We start from the raw sequence: 22111 nt of genomic DNA, 5'->3' as shown, positions 1-22111 counted from the left end.
TTATGGCACGATTGCTAAAGCTGAAAAGCTACAAGAGTACAGTAATTCTACTTATATAAGTGCAAGGTCATGAGCACTACAGGGAAAAATGTAAACATTGTCTTGAGAAGGTTGAAATAGCAACATGATACTCATTATTAAAGTTTCACCCCAACATATAGGATGAATTATGTTTTGTCCTTATAGTAAAACAGTAGCTTCATCCCCCCCTACAGATACAATGTAATGATAAAGAACGTACTAATGGTTAAAAGTGATATCCTCTTTAAATTACTAGTAGTTTGATGTTTTAACTTTCAAAGGGCTTGTGTTTAGAGGAGAAATATAAGACCCCTCGTACAGAGGAGGATTTTTTGCGAGTGTACTTTATATACCTTGTTCCATTCATACGAGGTGCATGTTATTTATTTCAGGTATTTCCTTCTTCGTTAAAGGGAAATAAAATTCGAGCTGAGGGGCACATAAGAACTAACTAAAGTAAATCCTCGAATTTGTTTTACAATGATAGTTTACTGTACCTAGAATATGATAGACTACTGTAGCTTGATTTTGATCATTATTTGTATACATTATCAGAGTACCTACATATCTGAAATAGTCAAGGGTATTAATTGATCACGATCTACATTGGTATTGAAATAGAGGACACAAGGTTTGGATACTGGACGAATGTACAGGGAAGTGATAGTGTAGTGTTTAGTGTGCAGTGTTAAAGCTGCAGAGCATGATTTCGAACATCCTATTTAATTTTTTGAAAAGGCAGTACTGGTGTGATTTGTGATATCGGAGTATATTAGGATTGATTACCGTAAAAGCTGATTAAACACCTGTTAAAAATCATCAGATTGTATGAAGGATACCAGTGTGTTGCAGAGGACTGCATGGAACAAGTGCTTGTGGGGAGGTTGGGCAGGGGCACAGACAGCTACTTTTGTCTCCTGCCTCTTTGTTGACATTGTTTGGCAGCAGGCTTGATGCTTATTCGTGGGTGTAGACGGTATATTTTGAATGTGATAACAAAAAGTTAGATTCCTCTTTAGTAGTGCTACAGAAATAATGGATTTGGATGAAACTTGTATCAATGGACTCCTTATACTTAGTACTCTAGCACTAATTTGGAGCATTAGTTCTTCCATTCAGTTATTGTACAAGTGATATTGAAGAGGGCTATGAAGGTCAGGTAAAATGTGGGATAAAATTCAGTGAAACATATATATAAAACAACAGAACCTATGAAAATATAATCAAACTTTGCATGGAGCTGGAAATTTACCTTAAATTTTGAGTGGATTGAAATATACCGAAGATATTTTTGTCAACTTCCTTCTTCCATATTGATTGCTTGCAATTGGAGGCAGTAAATATATTCTGTGAACATAGTTGGAAATCATAGAACAGTTGAATGAAAACATCATACCATTCACATTTTCCTTCGAAGAACATTGGAAATAAAGTAAATTTAGATTGTAAAGTGAAGTTAGGTGAGGTTTTCATTGGTTTTGTTGATTTCTAGATGTTTTTCACTTGCTTTTTTCTAATTACTGTAGAATAAAAGTAATGCTTCAAATCATGCACACCTAGTATAAATAATTTCTGGTAAGTAAAAGTATGTCATTGATATACACTTATACAAACCTAAAATTTTATGCTGTGGTACTCCAAAACTGGAACTTTCTTATTGGAAACAGATAAATCTCACTTGCTGTGGAAGTTAAGAGAGGTTTTCTTAGATTCTGATACTTTTTAATGTGCTTCACCTGTATGTAATTGATAGCACATTTTCCCTTATATTCATAAGACAGCTTTAATGCCTTATTTAATATAGTATGATAAAGTATAATGCCCCAAATCATGCTGATGATTCATAGAACACTGCTTCCAAAGTCACATGAAGATTTAACTTTTTCCTCATCTTTGTAGATTTGAGACTGCCATTAGTAGCCTGTTGAGGTTTTTTCATCACCAGGAAGAGGAGGGAAAATATTCTGCTCTTGAGGTTTTTCATCAGGAAGATGAGGGAAAATATTTTGCTCTTCTCATTACCCCTACAACCACCCTTGTAGATGTAAGGCCTGCATATTGTGCATTGTGTTGAATCTGCTGAAAATATGTAGATATTGGATGACCAAAGTAAGAAGACAAGCATTTATGATGTGGATTTGGTAACGTGGAAATTAAAGAAAAATAATGTAAAATATGAAGGAACACATGGCATAAGAGATTGACTTTAGTAGGATGACATAAGGAGAAGGGAGGCCAGCATGGGAAGCCACTCCCATCATCCTTGGCTTGGCCATGCTTTACATGGAAGAAATCTTATAGCTGTGCCTAATTTTCTCTATGTAATTTTAGATGATGAAGGATTTTGATTAAAAATGTTAGTAATGAACAAGATTATTTCCAAAGGAAATACTTAGTATCCAACCCCAAACTCATGCTAGCCATTCGTCCTGTTCACACTAATTTTTGTGTGAGTAGTGCACCATTTGTAGATATATTTTAGTTATTCACCCCCCAACAACTTGCCTTTATATGAAATAAATGTACACCATACAACCAAAATAAAAGAAAAAGAAATATACCTCCAGTATTCCTCTCCATTTGTGCCAACCACACAACCCTTCTCACACTCATTTCAGCCTAATTATAATCATATGTATGACTCATGGTGAGGTGCTTTCGGATTGGTGGAATGCTTGCATAGTGCCATTGTACAAAGGCAAAAGGGATAAAAGTGAGTGCTCAAATTACAGAGGTATAAGTTTGTTGAGTATTCCTGGGAAATTATATGGGAGGGTATTGATTGAGAGGCTGAAGGCATGTACAGAGCATCAGATTGGGGAAGAGCAGTGTGGTTTCAGAAGTGGTAGAGGATGTGTGGATCAGGTGTATGCTTTGAAGAATGTATGTGAGAAATACTTAGAAAAGCAAATGGATTTATATGTAGCATTCATGGATCTGGAGAAGGCATATGATAGAGTTGATTGAGATGCTCTGTGGAAGGTATTAAGAATATATGGTGTGGGAGGCAAGTTGTTAGAAGCAGTGAAAAGTCTTTATCGAGGATGTAAGGCATGTGTACGTGTAGGAAGAGAGGAAAGTGATTGGTTCTCAGTGAATGTTGGTTTGCGGCAGGGGTGTGCAATGTCTCCATGGTTGTTTAATTTGTTTATGGATGGGGTTGTTATGGCGGTGAATGCAAGAGTTTTGGAAAGAGGGGTAAGTATGCAGTCTGTTGTGGATGAGAGAGCTTGGGAAGTGAGTCAGTTGTTGTTCGCTGATAATACAGCACTGATGGCTGATTCATGTGAGAAACTGCAGAAGCTGGTGACTGAGTTTGGTAAAGTGTGTGAAAGAAGAAAGCTGAGAGTAAATGTGAATAAGAGCAAGGTTATTAGGTACAGTAGGGTTGAGGGACAAGTCAATTGGGAGGTAAGTTTGAATGGAGAAAAACTGGAGGAAGTGAAGTGTTTTAGATGTCTGGGAGTGGATTTGGCAGTGGATGGAACCATGGAAGCGGAAGTGAATCATAGGGTGGGGGAGGGGGCGAAAGTTCTGGGAGTGTTTAAGAACGTGTGGAAGTTGAGAACGTTATCTTGGAAAGCAAAAATGGGTATGTTTGAAGGAACAGTGGTTCCAACAATGATATATGGTTGCAAGGCGTGGGCTATAGATAGAGTTATGCGGAGGAGGGTGGATGTGCTGGAAATGAGATGTGTAAGGATAATATGTGGTGTGAGGTGGTTTGATCGAGTGAGTAATGAAAGGGTAAGAGAGATGTGTGGTAATAAAAAGAGTGTGGTTGAGAGAGCAGAAGAGGGTGTTTTGAAATGGTTTGGTCACATGGAGAGAATGAGTGAGGAAAGATTGACAAAGAGGATATATGTGTCAGAGGTGGAGGGAACAAGGAGAAGTGGGAGACCAAACTGGAGGTGGAAAGATGGAGTGAAAAAGATTTTGTGTGACCGGGGCCTGAACATGCAGGAGGGTGAAAGGCGTGCAAAGAATAGAGTGAACTGGAACGATGTGGTAAACTGGGGTGGATGTGCTGTCAGTGGATTGAACCAGGGCATGTGAAGCATCTTGGGTAAACCATGGAAAGTTCTGTGGGGCCTGGATGTGGAAAGGGAGCTGTGGTTTTGGTGCATTATACATGACAGCTAGAGACTGAATGTGAACAAATGTGGCCTTTGTTGTCTTTTCCTAGCGCTACGTCGCGCACATGCGGGGGGGAGAGGTTGTTATTTCACATGTGGCGGGGTGGCAGTGGGAATGAATAAGGGCAAACAATTATGAATTATGTACTTTTGTATATATGTATATGTCTGTGTGTGTATATATATGTGTATACGATGAGATGTATAGGTATGTATCTGTGCATGCGTGGATGTGTATGTATATACATGTGTATGTGGGTGGGTTGGGCCATTCTTTCGTCTGTTTCCTAGCGCTACCTTGCTAACGCGGGAGACAGCAACAAAGTATAGTAAATGAATATATTTATGTTATTTACAACTAACACTGTGTCTCTGTATGAACTAAGAGCACTGTGTTTCTCCATGAGGCTTGATGGTTGGATTTGAAATGGTTTTGGTGAGAAGGGTCATTTGCTGTTGCAGGGAATTTTGCGCCAAGCATTTTGAGGAGGGATGATGATTTGTTTTAGTTTCTTTGTGAAGATATTAAATGTTTGCAGGTGCTGAATAGCTAGTGGTTGCTCTGAGGGCTCTTTTGGATGATTTGTAGCTTTTTTACATTAGTCCCAGTATATTACAAATATTTGATGAATCTGGAGTCAGCGGGAGATAGAAACCATATGGAGAATTTTTATTTTTGATGTATTTGCATTATTTCCCATGTTGAACTCATGTCTTGTGGCCTTCTTTGCACCATAATGGTGCACACACTGATTGTCCAGCTATGTTCCATCTGCATTATTGATATGATGGAGGGAAAAGTACCATCAGTATGTGCCTTTAAAGAGGTAGCTCAGAAAGTTTAGTATTTGTTTGTTGTGCACATAGATCATACTTGCTGTACTTCATTCCAGTTTGTAGGAGCCAGAAATGAACATTGAAAACATTTTCAGATTTAGAAGGAAAAAAATTCTGTAGGTGGTAGTTGAAATTCTTATAATGTACCATATGATGTAACAGTACAGAAGAAGAATTGAGATAAATTTGCACCTTGCCATATGGTAGTTCCTAGGAATCACAGGTATCATATTTTTAAAGTGTGTAGGATAGTTTCTCAGTTGTTATTTTTTTTAACACCTTTTGTCTAGGCTTTCTGTTACATCATTTCATTGGCAAGTTAGTTTTGTCGCAAATAAACCTTAAAAGTCAGGTATTTCTGAAGACTGTTCCCATATTTGCATGCACAAGAAAAAAATTTTGTTAAAAAAATATCTTGTAGTGACCTGTTCGAGTGCTGAGGGAGAGGGAAGTTGTGTGGCCTGTAGATCTGGAGTGATTTTTTTTCATCTTGAGATAAGGAAAAAACATGGAGGTCCTGTTTGTTTTTTCTTGAACCTGAAAAGAGATTCTAGTCTTATTCCTTACATAGGCACAACATTAGAGGTGAAGTACAAGAGTATGTGTAAAGATATCACACTATACCCTCTAATAACTGAGTGAAAGGAGGGTGTTGGGCCAGTATGTCTGTGACGATCCCTTCTCACCTGGAGATGAGAGGGAAGAACATGGAGGTCCAGTTCATTTGTTTTTTTTGAACTGATTATCATATTTTTTTTGCAGGCACAACTTGGGTGGTAAATAGCATGAATATATGTAGATATATTACCCAACACACATTAAATGTGTTGGTTCTAAAAACTATGCTTGACTCAAAACAAGTTGGAAATACTTATGATCTCCACTGTTCATCCTTGTACCAGAGACCTCTATTGCCCTAGGATTGTACCTATGAAAATTTGGCTCAGTTAGAATGAAATTTGTTCCATAAGACCACAAAAAGGCTGTGTACATGGATGATGGGGATGGTAGTGGTTGTGTCTCATACTCACCACCATCTTCCTTACTTCTACTATGAGTCACTTGCTTAATTACCTTTAACCTTAACTGTACTTTATGTGTTGTTGACTTATTGAGATTATGATGTCTGAGAGAAAAGAATTTCCAGTCCCGGAAAGGATGACAATATTGAAAAGGCTAGGTGGAACATCACTGAATTTATTTGTTAGAAATTCACAGAGTAGGATTGCAAAGCTCCTATTATATCAACTATTTTCTTCAGAAATAGTTTCTTGATACCCTTCTAACCACTTTTATTCTATCCAAAGTCATGTTTCAAGTCTGTTTCTCATCCAGAAGTAGACTATTTCTGTGTTATATGGTTATTATAAGGATTTACTGACCTTTTGCTTTTTTGCAGACATTGGATGGATTGGGGGAGCCGATACACGTTAGAAAATGTGCTTGACTGGACATATGGTGGGGTGGATCCATCAATTCCAGGGAATGGTGGACCATCCTGTGCAAATTTCCTCTCTATGCACCGCCGTCTCTTTGAAACCTTCATGGGATGTGCAATCCCACTTGTATATTTCTTTTGGGGTTATTCCTACATTACTTACCCCACATCATATAAGTTTGTGAGGTTTGTAACAACAGCTTCTTTATGTATGTCCTTTAGCAGGTACTTAGGACTTTTAAAGTGATCCAGAAGGGATGAAATCAAGGAATGTGACTTCACTGGCTGATTTGGTGAGATTGCTTTACAGATCATTACTTTATTTTAGTTAGAGGCTCTAGTCTTTGACAGAAGTCCACATCACTGCCAGGGCCTAATTGAAATACAGAGAAGTTAATGAAATGGGAAAAGAATAGACAAGGAAAGTATTTACAAATTTCATAGGAATTGAAAAACCTGTCTTCTAAAATGTGCCAGGTTATAGTTGTTGGGAAACACATGATAGGGTAGAGAGTTCCAAAACTTCGAGGTGTAGGGAAAGAAACTTATCAGAATGGCCAACCCTTGAGTTGCCAGTGGCCTCACAGTAATCATGTGAAGCAGCAGCTTGCCAAGTATTGCATGGTCTAGCTTATGTTGGGGCACACAAGCAGCCAGTTGGGAGTGAAAGAAAACCAAACTAATACCTATAGAGGAGGTTAATTGAACCAACATTGTGGTTTAGGGCAAGTGAGTCAAGTTTTAAGTTTAGTTTAGGAGAGTTTATAAGCCAGACTGCTTTCAACTCAACTCTGTCAAGATGTGGAGCTAGAACCACTCCAGATATGAGAACAGTACTCCATACAAGGATGGATCAATCTTCTGTATAAATTTATTACATGTGCAGAAGAAAAGAATTTTTGACATCTAAATAGGACTTCCAGTTTCTTAGAGGCAGACTTGACTATTTCTGTAATGTAGGGTTTGTAGGATACAGTGTATGTTACAACAATGCCAAGTATATTCGTTGAGTCAGTAGGTGGAATTTCCGAACTGTCAGAGGAGAGAGAAAAGTTGTGAGGAATATTCTATAAAGAGATGGGTGAAAACCGGGTCTTGGATGTATTAAACTTAATAAGATTTCATCTGCCCCACTGAGATATCCTGTCCAAGTCTGAGTTTATTGAGGAAGCTTTATCAAGAGGAGACACAGATCGAGTGGGAGAAGAAGGAGCAGAATTGAAGGATGTGGAGATTGTCTCTGTTTTAATAAGTTTATGAACATGAGAGACGGTAATTTCCCAAGGAAAGTCAGAGAAGAATTTTTGTAAGTTATTCCAGTCAGCTTTGTTGAGGTGCCAATATTTACATTTAGAAGGGGCTGCTGGAGAGATAGGTGCGATTAAAAAAGATATATTTATGAGTGTGTGATCAGATGAACCAATTGGAGGTGAGACTGTAGCAAAAGGGTGAAGGATTGTAGGTTAAAAACAGATCCTGAATAGTAGGAGAGTGGTCACAGTGGTCAGGAATATGGATGGGCTGAGATATGATTTGTTCTAAATCATTGAGAAAAAATATAATTTGTTTTTGAGATTGAGAATAAAGAACGTGAGGGATTTAATCCCCACACGATCTGTATGGGAGGAATTCAACCATTCCCTATGGTGATTATTGAAATTTCCAAGGTAGAGAATCTTAGCTAGCAGGTAGGAGGATATCACATCTTCATGATAGGAATTTAGATAATTGTGAAGAAAGATATAAAATTTATAGAATTAGAATAGCAATAGGCAAAGCAAGGAAAAAAGTGGTAGTTGGGAGACAGATCTTGAGCCAGAGAACATCAGAGTTTGGGGTATGCAACATGTGTGTTTATGTTGGAATAAACACAGACTCCACATTTGCACAAAAACTGTGAATGGAGATTGTTGTGGCATATGAGATAATGGCTAGTGAGAATAACATTAGAAAATCGGATCTCACAGAGAAGTCAAATGATAAGAAAGGTACTTGACAGATTGTATTCAACAGAAAAAAAGGTTACTAGAGAGGCCACAAACGGTTGTATTATGAATAGAAAAAGAGGCAGGTCTATCAGGGAGTGAAAGGTCGAGGAAGGGGCCAGTACTACTGCTATCTAAGCCTTCCCTCTCAATGGCAGTAAAGCAAAGTCAGTTGGGAACCTGGATATTCTTAGCACATGATGCCAGAAACTAGAGGCTATAGGTTTCTTGGACTCTTATCATGAAATACCTTTTCCTTGCCTTGAAGAAAGAGATGTCTTGGAAACAACTTGTTCCTCCTCAGTCCTCCAGCCCTTGTTACCGCAAAACAAGATTAGCAGCACTACTGGCTCTTAAGAATGCCCTTCAAGAACTATTATCTCTCAGTTTGGGTTTTTCCAACAGGCCTTATTTGAGATTTACTTTTTTGGTCCCTCCTCTTAGAAAACTGGTTGCCTTTTTCCCTTAACAGCCCAAGTAGGAGTTTTCAGTTTTAAGCTTTTTTGAAGTCCAGTATTTTTTTTAAGGCAGATACCTTCTTAGTGTATTATATGAATTATTGTCTTTTAGCCATTGGCTGTAAGAAAGTTACTTTCATACTAGGTCTGGACAAGAGCTCCTATTTTTATAATATTGTGTGGGTTTAGATTGCCAAAACCTCAGTTTTGTATGAGAATGAAATTAAGTATTATTAGCCTTTTCTGGAATGACACAGAGAAGACAAGCAAGGCCCCTGGGCAAAAATATTGCACAAATGTATCTTTCCACTTCTTTGTGGATATTCTTTGTGGTTTTGTGTATTTCTGCTGTAGGAAAATAGTATCTGGTTTCCGTCCAATTCCCCATCAGTTCTCTTTTAGCACTCCTTTATGTAGATATGTTCTCATGCTCACTGGACACATCATATGAGAGAAAGTTGAAAACCTTTCTCTTTTGAAGGTGGAGTTGCACAAGTTATTTTACTTTGTTATTTCCCTGCATCTTCCCTTTTTTTTCTTTTAATTTAGTGTGTTCCTTCAGGGACCACCTTGGTGTCCATGATCTACAAAATGTTTGAACGTCAAGTGACTGGTTAGATGTGAGTTGGTGTAAGACTGTTAGTGGTTGCTGACTGGCTGAGTGTGGACCTGGAAGTGAGTACTGGAAGGAAATAACATTTAACTATTCACAAAGGGTGAGGACAGGCTGCTGCCTCCTCAGCAAATATGGGGTAAACAGAGTCTAAGTGGATGTATTTTCAAGAAATGTATTTCATACTCATATAGCAATGCCTCAAAAAGGAAAGATTTTTCACCTTGGGAAGATTCTGGGAGCAATGAAGAATGTGTGGAAGGAGAGAACGTTTTCTCAGAGAGCAAAAATGGGCATGTTTGAAGGAATAGTAGCTCCAAAAATGTTATATGGTTACGAGGCATGTGCTATCGATAGGGTTGTATGGAGGAGGGTGGATGTGTTGGAAATGTTTGAGGACAACATGTGGTGTGAGATGGTTTGATCAAGTAAGTAATGAAAGGGTAAGAGAGATGTGTGGAAATAAAAAGAGTATGGTCGAGAGAGCAGAAGGGGTGTGTTGAAATATTTTAGGCATATGGAGAGAATGAGTGAGAAAAGATCGACAAAGAGGATATATGTGTCAGAGGTGGAGGGAACAAGGAAAAGCAGGAGACCAAATTGGAGGTGGAAGGATGGAGTGAAAAAGATTTTGAGCAATTGGGGCCTGAATATACAGGAGGGGGAAAGGCGTGCAAGGAATAAAGTGAATTGGAATGATGTGGTATACCGCTGTTGACATGCTGTCAGTGAACTGAACTAGGGAATGTGAAGTGTCTGGGGTAAACCTTGCAAAGGTCTGTAAGGTCTGGATGTGGATTGGGAGCTGTGGTTTTGGTGCATAATACATGACAACTAGAGACTGAGTGTGAACGAATGTGGCCTTTCTTATCTTGTTTTCATGGCACTACATCGCTGAAGCAGGGGGTAACGATGCTGTTTCCTGTGAGGTGTACTAGTGCCGGGAATGGAAAAATGCAAGCGAGTATGAATATGTACATGTGTATATATGTATATATATGTCTGTGTATGTATCTATATGTTTATGTGTATGTCTTGATGTGTATATGTATGTTTATGAGCGTGTTTGAGCACTTATGTATGTATATGTGTGTACGAGTGGATGGGCCATTCTTCATCTGTTTCCTAGTGCTGCCTCACTGATGCGGTCTTCAACAATTAAGTATAATGAAAAAAGATTTATATATATCCCTGGGGATAGGGAAGAAAGAATACTTCCCACACATCCCCCACGTGTCGTAGAAGGCGACTAAAGAGGACGGAAGCGGAGGGCTAGAAACCCTCCCCTTCTTGTATTTTAACTTTCTAAAAGGGGAAACAGAAGGAGTCATGCGGGGAGTGCTCAGCCTCCTTGAAGGCTCAGGTTAGGGTGTCTAAATGTGTGTGGATGTAACCAAGATGAGAAAAAAGGAGAGATAGGTAGTATGTTTGAGGAAAGGAATCTGGATGTTTAGGCTCTGAGTGAAACGAAGCTCAATGGTAAAGGGGAAGAGTGTTTTGGGAATAAAGTCAGGGGTTGGTGAGAGAACAAGAGCAAAGGAAGGAGTAGCACTACTGAATCAGGAGTTCTGGGAGTATGTGATAGAGTGTAAGAATTTGAACTCTAGATTGATGTGCATAAAACTGAAAGTGGATGGAGAGAGATGGGTGATTATTGGTGCCTGTGCACCTGGGCATGAGAAGAAAGATCATGAGAGGCAATTGTACTGGGAGCAGCTGAGTGAGTGTGGTAGCAGTTTTGATGTACTAGACCGGGTTATAGTGATGGGTGATTTAAATGCAAAGGTGAGTAATGTGACTGTTGAGGGAATAATTGGTGTACATGGGGTGTTCAGTGTTGTAAATGGAAATGGTGAAGAGCTTGTAGGTTTGTGTGCTGAAAAAGGACTGGTGATTGGGAATACCTGGTTTAAAAAGAGAGATATACATATGTATACGTATGTAAGTAGGAGAGATGGCTAAAGAGCATTATTGGATCACATGTTAATTGATAGGCACGTGAAAGAGAGACTTTTGGATGTTAATGTGCTGAGAGGTGCAAAAGGAGGAATGTCTGATCATTATCCTGTGGAGGTGAAGGTGAAGATTTGTAGAGGTTTTCAGAAAAGAAGAGAGAATATTGGGTTGAAGAGGGTGGTGAGAGTAAGTGAGCTAGGGAAGGAGACTTGTTTGAGGAAGTACCAGGAGAGACTGAGTGCAGAATGGAAAAAGATGAGAGAAAAAGGACATAAGGGGAGTTGGGGAGGAATATGATGTATTTAGGGAAGCAGTGATAGCTTGCGCAAAAGATGCTTGTGGCATGAGAAATGTGGGAGGTGGGTGAATTTGAAAGGGTTGTGAGTGGTGGGATGAAGAAGTAAGATTATTAGTGAAAGAGAAGAGAGAGGTGTTTGGATGATTTTTGCAGGGAATTAGTGCAAATGTCTGGGAGATGTGTAAAAGAAAGAGGCAGGAGGTCAAGAGAAAGGTGCAAGAGGTGAAAAAGAGGGCAAATGAGAGTTGGGGTGTGAGAGTATTATTAAATTTTAGAGAGAATAAAAAGATGTTTTGGAAGGAGGTAAATGAAGTGCATAAGACGAGAACAAATGGGAATATCCGTGAAGTGGGCTAATGGGGAGGCAATAACAAATAGTGGTGATGTGAGGAGATGGAGTGAGTGTTTTGAAGGTTTGTTGAATGTGTTTGATGATAGAGTGGCAGACATAGGGTGTTTTGGTCAAGGTGGTGTGCAAAGTGAGAGGGATAGGGAGAATGGTTTGGTAAACAGAGAAGAGGTAGTAAAAGCACTGTGGAAGATGAAAGTCGGCAAGGCAGCAGGTTTGGATGGTATTGCAGTGGAATTTATTAAAAAAGGGGGTGACTGTATTATTGACTGGTTGGTAAGGTTATTTAATGTATGTATGACTCATGGTGAGGTGCCTGAGGATTGGCGGAATGCATGCATAGTGCCATTGTACAAAGGCAAAGGGGATAAGAGTGAGTGCTCAAATTACAGAGGTATAAGTTTGTTGAGTATTGCTGGTAAATTATATGGGAGGGTATTGATTGAGAGGGTGAAGGCATGTACAGAGCATCAGATTGGAGAAGGGCAGTGTGGTTTCAGAAGTGGTAGAGGATGTGTGGATCAGGTGTTTGCTTTGAAGAATGTATGTGAGAAATACTTAGAAAAGCAAATGGATTTGCATGTAGCATTTATGGATCTGGAGAAGGCATATGATAGAGTTGATAGAGATGCTCTGTGGAAGGTATTAAGAATATATGGTGTGGGAGGCAAGTTGTTAGAAGCAGTGAAAAGTTTTTATCGAGGATGTAAGGCATGTGTACGTGTAGGAAGAGAGGAAAGTGATTGGTTCTCAATGAATGTAGGTTTGCGGCAGGGGTGTGTGATGTCTCCATGGTTGTTTAATTTGTTTATGGATGGGGTTGTTAGGGAGGTGAATGCAAGAGTTTCGGAAAGAGGGGCAAGTATGAAGTCTGTTGTGGATAAGAAAGCTTGGGAAGTGAGTCAGTTGTTGTTCGCTGATGATACAGCGCTGGTGGTTGATTCATGTGAGAAACTGGAGAAGCTGGTGACTGAGTTTGGTAAAGTGTGTGAAAGAAGAAAGTTAAGAGTAAATGTGGATAAGAGCAAGGTTATTAGGTACAGTAGGGTTTAGGGTCAAGTCAATTGGGAGGTAAGTTTGAATGGAGAAAAACGGGAGGAAGTAAAGTGTTTTAGATATCTGGGAGTGGATCTGGCAGTGGATGGAACCATTGAAGCGGAAGTGAATCATAGGGTGAGGGAGGGGACGAAAATCCTGGAAGCCTTGAAGAATGTGTGGAAGTCGAGAACATTATCTCGGAAAGCAAAAATGGGTATGTTTGAAGGAATAGTGGTTCCAACAATGTTGTATGGTTGCGAGGCGTGGGCTATGGATAGAGTTGTGCACAGGAGGGTGGATGTGCTGGAAATGAGATGTATGAGGACAATGTGTGGTGTGAGGTGGTTTGATCGAGTAAGTAACGTAAGGGTAAGAGAGATGTGTGGAAATAAAAAGAGCGTGGTTGAGAGAGCAGAAGAGGGTGTTTTGAAATGGTTTGGGCTCATGTAGAGAATGAGTGAGGAAAGATTGACCAAGAGGATATATGTGTCGGAGGTGGAGGGAACGAGGAGAAGTGGGAGACCAAATTGGAGGTGGAAAGATGGAGTGAAAAAGATTTTGTGTGATCGGGGCCTGAACATGCAGGAGGGTGAAAGGAGGGCAAGGAATAGAGTGAATTGGATCGATGTGGTATACTGGGGTTGACGTGCTGTCAGTGGATTGAATCAGGGCATGTGAAGCGTCTGGGGTAGACTATGGAAAGCTGTGTAGGTATGTATATTTGCGTGTGTAGACGTGTATGTTTATACATGTGTATGGGGGTGGGTTGGGCCATTTCTTTCGTCTGTTTCCTTGCGCTACCTCGCAAACGCAGGAGACAGCGACAAAGCAAAAAAAAATATATATATATATATATATATATATATATATATATATATATATATATATATATATATATATATATATATATATATATATATATATATTCCCCCTGGGGATAGGGGAGAAGGAATACTTCCCACGTATGCCCTGCGTGTCGTAGAAGGCGACTAAAAGGGGAGGGAGTGGGGGGCTGGAAATCCTCCCCACTCATTATTTTTCTTTAATTTTTCAGAAGAAGGAACAGAGAAGGGGGCCTGGTGAGGATATTCCCTCAAAGGCCCAGTTCTCTGTTCTTAACGCTACCTCACTAATGCGGGAAATGGTGAATAGTATGAAAGAAAGAAAAGAAATATGTATATATGTCTGATCATTATCTTGTGGAGGCTAAGGTGAAGATTTGTATGGGTTTTCAGAAAAGAAGAGTGAATGTTGGGGTGAAGAGGGTGGTTAGAGTAAGTGAGCTTAGGAAGGAGACTTGTGTGAGGAAGTACCAGGAGAGACTGAGTACAGAATGGAAAAAGGTGAGAACAATGGAAGTAAGGGGAGTGGGGGAGGAATGGGATGTATTTAGGGTATCAGTGATGGAGTGCGCAAAAGATGCTTGTGGCATGAGAAGCGTGGGAGGTGGGTTGATTGGAAAGGGTAGTGAGTGGTGGGATGAAGAAGTAAGATTATTAGTGAAAGAGAAGAGAGAGGCATTTGGACGATTTTTGCAGGGAAAAAATGCAATTGAGTGGGAGATGTATAAAAGAAAGAGACAGGAGGTCAAGAGAAAGGTGCAAGAGGTGAAAAAGAGGGCAAATGAGAGTTGGAGTGAGAGAGTATCATTAAATTTTAGGGAGAATAAAAAGATGTTCTGGAAGGAGGTAAATAAAGTGCGTAAAACAAGGGAGCAAATGGGAACTTCAGTGAAGGGTGCTAATGGGGAGGTGATAACAAGTAGTGGTGATGTGAGAAGGAGATGGAGTGAGTATTTTGAAGGTTTGTTGAATGTGTTTGATGATAGAGTGGCAGATATAGGGTGTTTTGGTCGAGGTGGTGTGCAAAGTGAGAGGGTTAGGGAAAATGATTTGGTAAACAGAGAAGAGGTAGTAAAAGCTTTGCGGAAGATGAAAGCCGGCAAGGCAGCAGGTTTGGATGGTATTGCAGTGGAATTTATTAAAAAAGGGGGTGACTGTATTGTTGACTGGTTGGTAAGGTTATTTAATGTATGTATGACTGATGGTGAGGTGCCTGAGGATTGGCGGAATGCGTGCATAGTGCCATTGTACAAAGGCAAAGGGGATAAGAGTGAGTGCTCAAATTACAAAGGGATAAATTTGTTGAGTATTCCTGGTAAATTATATGGGAGGGTATTGATTGAGAGGGTGAAGGCATGTACAGAGCATCAGATTGGAGAAGAGCAGTGTGGTTTCAGAAGTGGTAGAGGATGTGTGGATCAGGTGTTTGCTTTGAAGAATGTATGTGAGAAATACTTAGAAAAGCAAATGGATTTGTATGTAGCATTTATGGATCTGGAGAAGGCATATGATAGAGTTGATAGAGATGCTCTGTGGAAGGTATTAAGAATATATGGTGTGGGATGCAAGTTGTTAGAAGCAGTGAAAAGTTTTTATCGAGGATGTAAGGCATGTGTACGTGTAGGAAGAGAGGAAAGTGATTGGTTCTCAGTGAGTGTAGGTTTGCGGCAGGGGTGTGTGATGTCTCCATGGTTGTTTAATTTGTTTATGAATGGGGTTGTTAGGGAGGTGAATGCAAGAGTTTTGGAAAGAGGGGCAAGTATGAAGTCTGTTGTGGATGAGAGAGCTTGGGAAGTGAGTCAGTTGTTGTTCGCTGATGATACAGCGCTGGTGGCTGATTCATGTGAGAAACTGCAGAAGCTGGTGACTGAGTTTGGTAAAGTGTGTGAAAGAAGAAAGTTAAGAGTAAATGTGAATAAGAGCAAGGTTATTAGGTACAGTAGGGTTGAGGCTCAAGTCAATTGGGAGGTAAGTTTGAAATGGAGAAAAACTGGAGGAAGTAAAGTGTTTTAGATATCTGGGAGTGGATCTGGCAGCAGATGGAACCATGGAAGCGGAAGTGAATCATAGGGTGGGGGAGGGGGCGAAAATCCTGGGAGCCTTGAAGAATGTGTGGAAGTCGAGAACATTATCTCGGAAAGCAAAAATGGGTATGTTTGAAGGAATAGTGGTTCCAACAATGTTGTATGGTTGCGAGGCGTGGGCTATGGATAGAGTTGTGCGCAGGAGGGTGGATGTGCTGGAAATGAGATGTTTGAGGACTATGTGTGGTGTGAGGTGGTTTGATCGAGTAAGTAATGTAAGGGTAAGAGAGATGTGTGGAAATAAAAAGAGCGTGGTTGAGAGAGCAGAAGAGGGTGTTTTGAAATGGTTTGGGCACATGGAGAGAATGAGTGAGGAAAGATTGACCAAGAGGATATATGTGTCAGAGGTGGAGGGAACGAGGAGAAGTGGGAGACCAAATTGTAGGTGGAAAGATGGAGTGAAAAAGATTTTGAGTGATCGGGGCCTGAACATGCAGGAGGGTGAAAGGCGGGCAAGGAATAGAGTGAATTGGATCAATGTGGTATACCAGGGTTGACGTGCTGTCAGTGGATTGAATCAGGGCATGTGAAGCGTCTGGGGTAAACCATGGAAAGTTGTGTGGGGCCTTGATGTGAAAAGGGAGCTGTGGTTTCGGGCATTATTGCATGACAGCTAGAGACTGAGTGTGAACAAATGGGGCCTTTGTTGTCTTTTCCTAGCGCTACCTCGCCCACATGAGGGGGGAGGGGGATGGTATTCCATGTGTGGCGAGGTGGCGATGGGAATGAATAAAGGCAGACAGTGTGAATTGTGTGCATGGGTATATATGTATGTATCTCTGTGTGTATATATATGTGTACATTGAGATGTATAGGTATGTATATTTGCGTGTGTGGACGTGTATGTATATACATTTGTATGGGGGTGGGTTGGGCCATTTCTTTCATCTGTTTCCTTGAGCTACCTCGCAAACGCGGGAGACAGCGACAAAGCAAAATAAATAATTAATAAATAATATATATATAAAATCTCGCAAACGCGGGAGACAGCAACAAAGCAAAATAATATAGTAATAAAATATGTAAACATTTTTTCATTATTACACTTTGTTGCTGTCTCGTGCATTAGCGAGGTAGCGCAAGGAAACAGATGACAGAATGGCCCAACCCACCCACAGACACATGTATATACATATGCGTCCACACACACAAATATACATACCTATATATTGCAACGTATATATATATATATATATATATATATACATATATATATATATATATATATATATATATATATATATATATATATGGAGAAAAATGTAGCTTAGACATTGAAGCTTATTGATACAGTGGTTAAATTGATGAAAACTGCTATTGACGTTTGTGTAAATAAATTATACATTTCCTTTTTCCATAGCCAGAGGTTGAACCATTATGTGACATTCATTTTTTCATTCATTTCAAGCTAGAAGTTTCAGTTTTCTAAATTGTTTCTTACATTTTTCATATGTATATATATGTATGTGTGTGGGTGTGTATATATGCGTATGTATGTGTATGTGTGTGTATGTGTATATGTATATATATATGTATATTATTCCTGGGGATAGGGGTGAAAGAATACTTCCCACGTATTCCTCGCGTGTCGTAGAAAGCGACTAGAGGGAACGGGAGCGGGGGGCCAGAAATCCTCCCCTCCTTGTATTAACTTTCTAAAATGGGAAACAGAAGAAGGAGTCACGCGGGGAGTGCTCATCCTCCTCGAAGGCTCAGAGTGGGGTGCCTAAATGTGTGTGGATGTAACCAAGATGTGAAAAAAGGAGAGATAGGTAGTATGTTTGAGGAAAGGAACCTGGATGTTTTGGCTCTGAGTGAAACCAAGCTCAAGGGTAAAGGGGAAGAGTGGTTTGGGAATGTCTGGGGAGTAAAGTCAGGGGTTAGTGAGAGGACAAGAGCAAGGGAAGGAGTAGCAATACTCCTGAAACAGGAGTTGTGGGAGTATGTGATAGAATGTAAGAAAGTAAATTCTCGATTAATATGGGTAAAACTGAAAGTTGATGGAGAGAGGTGGGTGATTATTGGTGCATATGCACCTGGGCATGAGAAGAAAGATCATGAGAGGCAAGTGTTTTGGGAGCAGCTGAATGAGTGTGTTAGTGGTTTTGATGCACGAGACCGGGTTATAGTGATGGGTGATTTGAATGCAAAGGTGAGTAATGTGGCAGTTGAGGGAATAATTGGTATACATGGGGTGTTCAGTGTTGTAAATGGAAATGGTGAAGAGCTTGTAGATTTATGTGCTGAAAAAGGACTGATGATTGGGAATACCTGGTTTAAAAAGCGAGATATACATAAGTATACTTATGTAAGTAGGAGAGATGGCCAGAGAGCGTTATTGGATTACGTGTTAATTGACAGGCGTGCGAAAGAGAGACTTTTGGATGTTAATGTGCTGAGAGGTGCAACTGGTGCACTTCAAACTTCAAAACACCCTCTTCTGCTCTCTCAACCACGCTCTTTTTATTTCCACACATCTCTCCTACCCTTACGTTACTCACTCGATCAAACCACCTCACACCACACATTGTCCTCAAACATCTCATTTCCAGCACATCCATCCTCCTGCGCACAACTCTATCCATAGCCCACGCCTCGCAACCACACAACATTGTTGGAACCACTATTCCTTCAAACATACCCATTTTTGCTTTCCGAGATAATGTTCTCGACTTCCACACATTCTTCAAGGCCCCCAGAATTTTCGCCCCCTCCCCCACCCTATGATCCACTTCCGCTTCCATGGTTCCATCCGCTGCCAGATCCACTCCCAGATATCTAAAACACTTCACTTCCTCCAGTTTTTCTCCATTCAAACTCACCTCCCAATTGACTTGACCCTCAACCCTACTGTACCTAATAACCTTGCTCTTATTCACATTTACTCTTAACTTTCTTCTTCCACACACTTTACCAAACTCAGTCACCAGCTTCTGCAGTTTCTCATATACCAAACTCAGTCACCAGCTTCTGCAGTTTCTCACATGAATCAGCCACCAGCGCTGTATCATCAGCGAACAACAACTGACTCACTTCCCAAGCTCTCTCATCCCCAACAGACTTCATACTTGCCCCTCTTTCCAAAACTCTTGCATTTACCTCCCTAACAACCCCATCCATAAACAAATTAAACAACCATGGAGACATCACACACCCCTGCCGCAAACCTACATTCACTGAGAACCGATCACTTTCCTCTCTTCCTACACGTACACATGCCTTACATCCTCGATAAAAACTTTTCACTGCTTCTAACAACTTTCCTCCCACACCATATATTCTTAATACCTTCCACAGAGCATCTCTATCAACTCTATCATATGCCTTCTCCAGATCCATAAATGCTACATACAAATCCATTTGCTTTTCTAAGTATTTCTCACATACATTCTTCAAAGCAAACACCTGATCCACACATCCTCTACCACTTCTGAAACCACACTACTCTTCCCCAATCTGATGCTCTGTACATGCCTTCACCCTCTCAATCAATACCCTCCCATATAATTTACCAGGAATACTCAACAAACTTATACCTCTGTAATTTGAGCACTCACTCTTATCCCCTTTGCCTTTGTACAATGGCACTATGCACGCATTCCGCCAATCCTCAGGCACCTCACCATGAGTCATACATACATTAAATAACCTTACCAACCAGTCAACAATACAGTCACCCCCTTTTTTTTAATAAATTCCACTGCAATACCATCCAAACCTGCTGCCTTGCCGGCTTTCATCTTCCGCAAAGCTTTTACTACCTCTTCTCTGTTTACCAAATCATTTTCCCTAACCCTCGCACTTTGCACACCACCTCGACCAAAACACCCTATATCTGCCACTCTATCATCAAACACATTCAACAAACCTTCAGAATACTCACTCCATCTCCTTCTCACATCACCACTACTTGTTATCACCTCCCCATTTGCGCCCTTCACTGAAGTTCCCATTTGCTCCCTTGTCTTACGCACTTTATTTACCTCCTTCCAGAACATCTTTTTATTCTCCCTAAAATTTAATGATACTCTCTCACCCCAACTCTCATTTGCCCTTTTTTTCACCTCTTGCACCTTTCTCTTGACCTCCTGTCTCTTTCTTTTATACGTCTCCCACTCAATTTCATTTTTTCCCTGCAAAAATCGTCCAAATGCCTCTCTCTTCTCTTTCACTAATACTCTTACTTCTTCATCCCACCACTCACTACCCTTTCTAATCAACCCACCTCCCACTCTTCTCATGCCACAAGCATCTTTTGCACAATCCATCACTGATTCCCTAAATACATCCCATTCCTCCCCCACTCCCCTTACTTGCATTGTTCTCACCTTTTTCCAAAGCAAAAAAAAAAAAAAAAAATATATATATAATATATATATATATATATATATATATATATATATATATATATATATATATATATATATATATATATAGGATCATAGGGTGGGGGAGGGGGCGAAAATCCTGGGAGCCTTGAATAATGTATGGAAGTGGAGAACATTATCTCAGAAAGCAAAAGTGTGTATGTTTGAAGGAATAGTGGTTCCAACAATGTTGTATGGTTGCGAGGCGTGGGCTATGGATAGAGTTGTGCGCAGGAGGGTGGATGTGCTGGAAATGAGATGTTTGAGGACAATGTGTGGTGTGAGGTGGTTTGATCGAGTAAGTAATGTAAGGGTAAGAGAGATGTGTGGAAATAAAAAGAGCGTGGTTGAGAGAGCAAAAGAGGGTGTTTTGAAATGGTTTGGGCACATGGAGAGAATGAGTGAGGAAAGATTGACCAAGAGGATATATGTGTCGGAGGTGGAGGAAACGAGGAGAAGTGGGAGACCAAATTGGAGGTGGAAAGATGGAGTGAAAAAGATTTTGTGTGATCGGGGCCTGAACATGTCTCCCGTGTTAGCGAGTAGTGCAAGGAAATAGATGAAAGAATGGCCCAACCCACCCACATACACATGTATATACACACGTCCACACACGTGCATATACATACCTATATATTTCAATGTATATATTTTTTTTTTTTTTTTTTTTTTTTTGCTTTGTTGCTGTCTCCCACGTTTGCGAGGTAGCGCAAGGAAACAGATGAAAGAAATGGCCCAACCCACCCCCATACACATGTATATACATACGTCCACACATGCAAATATACATACCTACACAGCTTTCCATGGTTTACCCCAGACGCTTCACATGCCTTGATTCAATCCACTGACAGCACGTCAACCCCGGTATACCACATCGCTCCAATTCACTCTATTCCTTGCCCTCCTTTCACCCTCCTGCATGTTCAGGCCCCGATCACACAAAATCTTTTTCACTCCATCTTTCCACCTCCAATTTGGTCTCCCTCTTCTCCTCGTTCCCTCCACCTCCGACACATATACCCTCTTGGTCAATCTTTCCTCACCCATTCTCTCCATGTGACTAAACCATTTCAAAACACCCTCTTCTGCTCTCTCAACCACGCTCTTTTTATTTCCACACATCTCTCTTACCCTTACATTACTTACTCGATCAAACCACCTCACACCACACATTGTCCTCAAACATCTCATTTCCAGCACATCCATCCTCCTGTGCACAACTCTATCCATAGTCCACGCCTCGCAACCATACAACATTGTTGGAACCACTATTCCTTCAAACATACCCATTTTTGCTTTCCAAGATAATGTTCTCGACTTCCACACATTCTTCAAGGCTCCCAGAATTTTCGCCCCCTCCCCCACCGTATGATCCACTTCCGCTTCCATGTTTTCATCCGCTGCCAGATCCGCTCCCAGATATCTAAAACACTTCACTTCCTCCAGTTTTTCTCCATTCAAACTCACCTCCCAATTGACTTGAGCCTCAACCCTACTGTACCTAATAACCTTGCTCTTATTCACATTTACTCTTAACTTTCTTCTTTCACACACTTTACCAAACTCAGTCACCAGCTTCTGCAGTTTCTCACATGAATCAGCCACCAGCGCTGTATCATCAGCGAACAACAACTGACTCACTTCCCAAGCTCTCTCATCCCCAACAGACTTCATACTTGCCCCTCT

General features: G+C 40.5%; 2 protein-coding genes across 4 annotated transcripts in view; one reads left to right on the top strand and one right to left on the bottom strand.

The window, feature by feature from the left end:
* The window catches only part of Prosalpha5 (proteasome alpha5 subunit), a 326150-nt gene that overhangs the window by 76738 nt on the left and 227301 nt on the right, over positions 1–22111 (bottom strand). The window lies entirely within an intron of this gene.
* LOC139749441 (transmembrane protein 164) overlaps positions 1–22111 on the top strand; it is a 148452-nt gene that overhangs the window by 14465 nt on the left and 111876 nt on the right. For all 3 annotated transcript variants that reach the window (XM_071663304.1, XM_071663306.1, XM_071663305.1), the window contains exon 2: positions 6394–6618. In XM_071663304.1, coding sequence (XP_071519405.1) covers positions 6401–6618 — 218 coding nt within the window. In that variant the 5' untranslated portion in view covers positions 6394–6400. The remainder of the gene's footprint in view (positions 1–6393; positions 6619–22111) is intronic.

The sequence above is a fragment of the Panulirus ornatus genome, chromosome 7 (genome assembly GCF_036320965.1).
Source record: "Panulirus ornatus isolate Po-2019 chromosome 7, ASM3632096v1, whole genome shotgun sequence".
NCBI classification, from domain to species: domain Eukaryota; kingdom Metazoa; phylum Arthropoda; class Malacostraca; order Decapoda; family Palinuridae; genus Panulirus; species Panulirus ornatus.
Note: the sequence above shows the minus strand (reverse complement) of the source record. Positions and strands in the feature narration are given on the sequence as shown.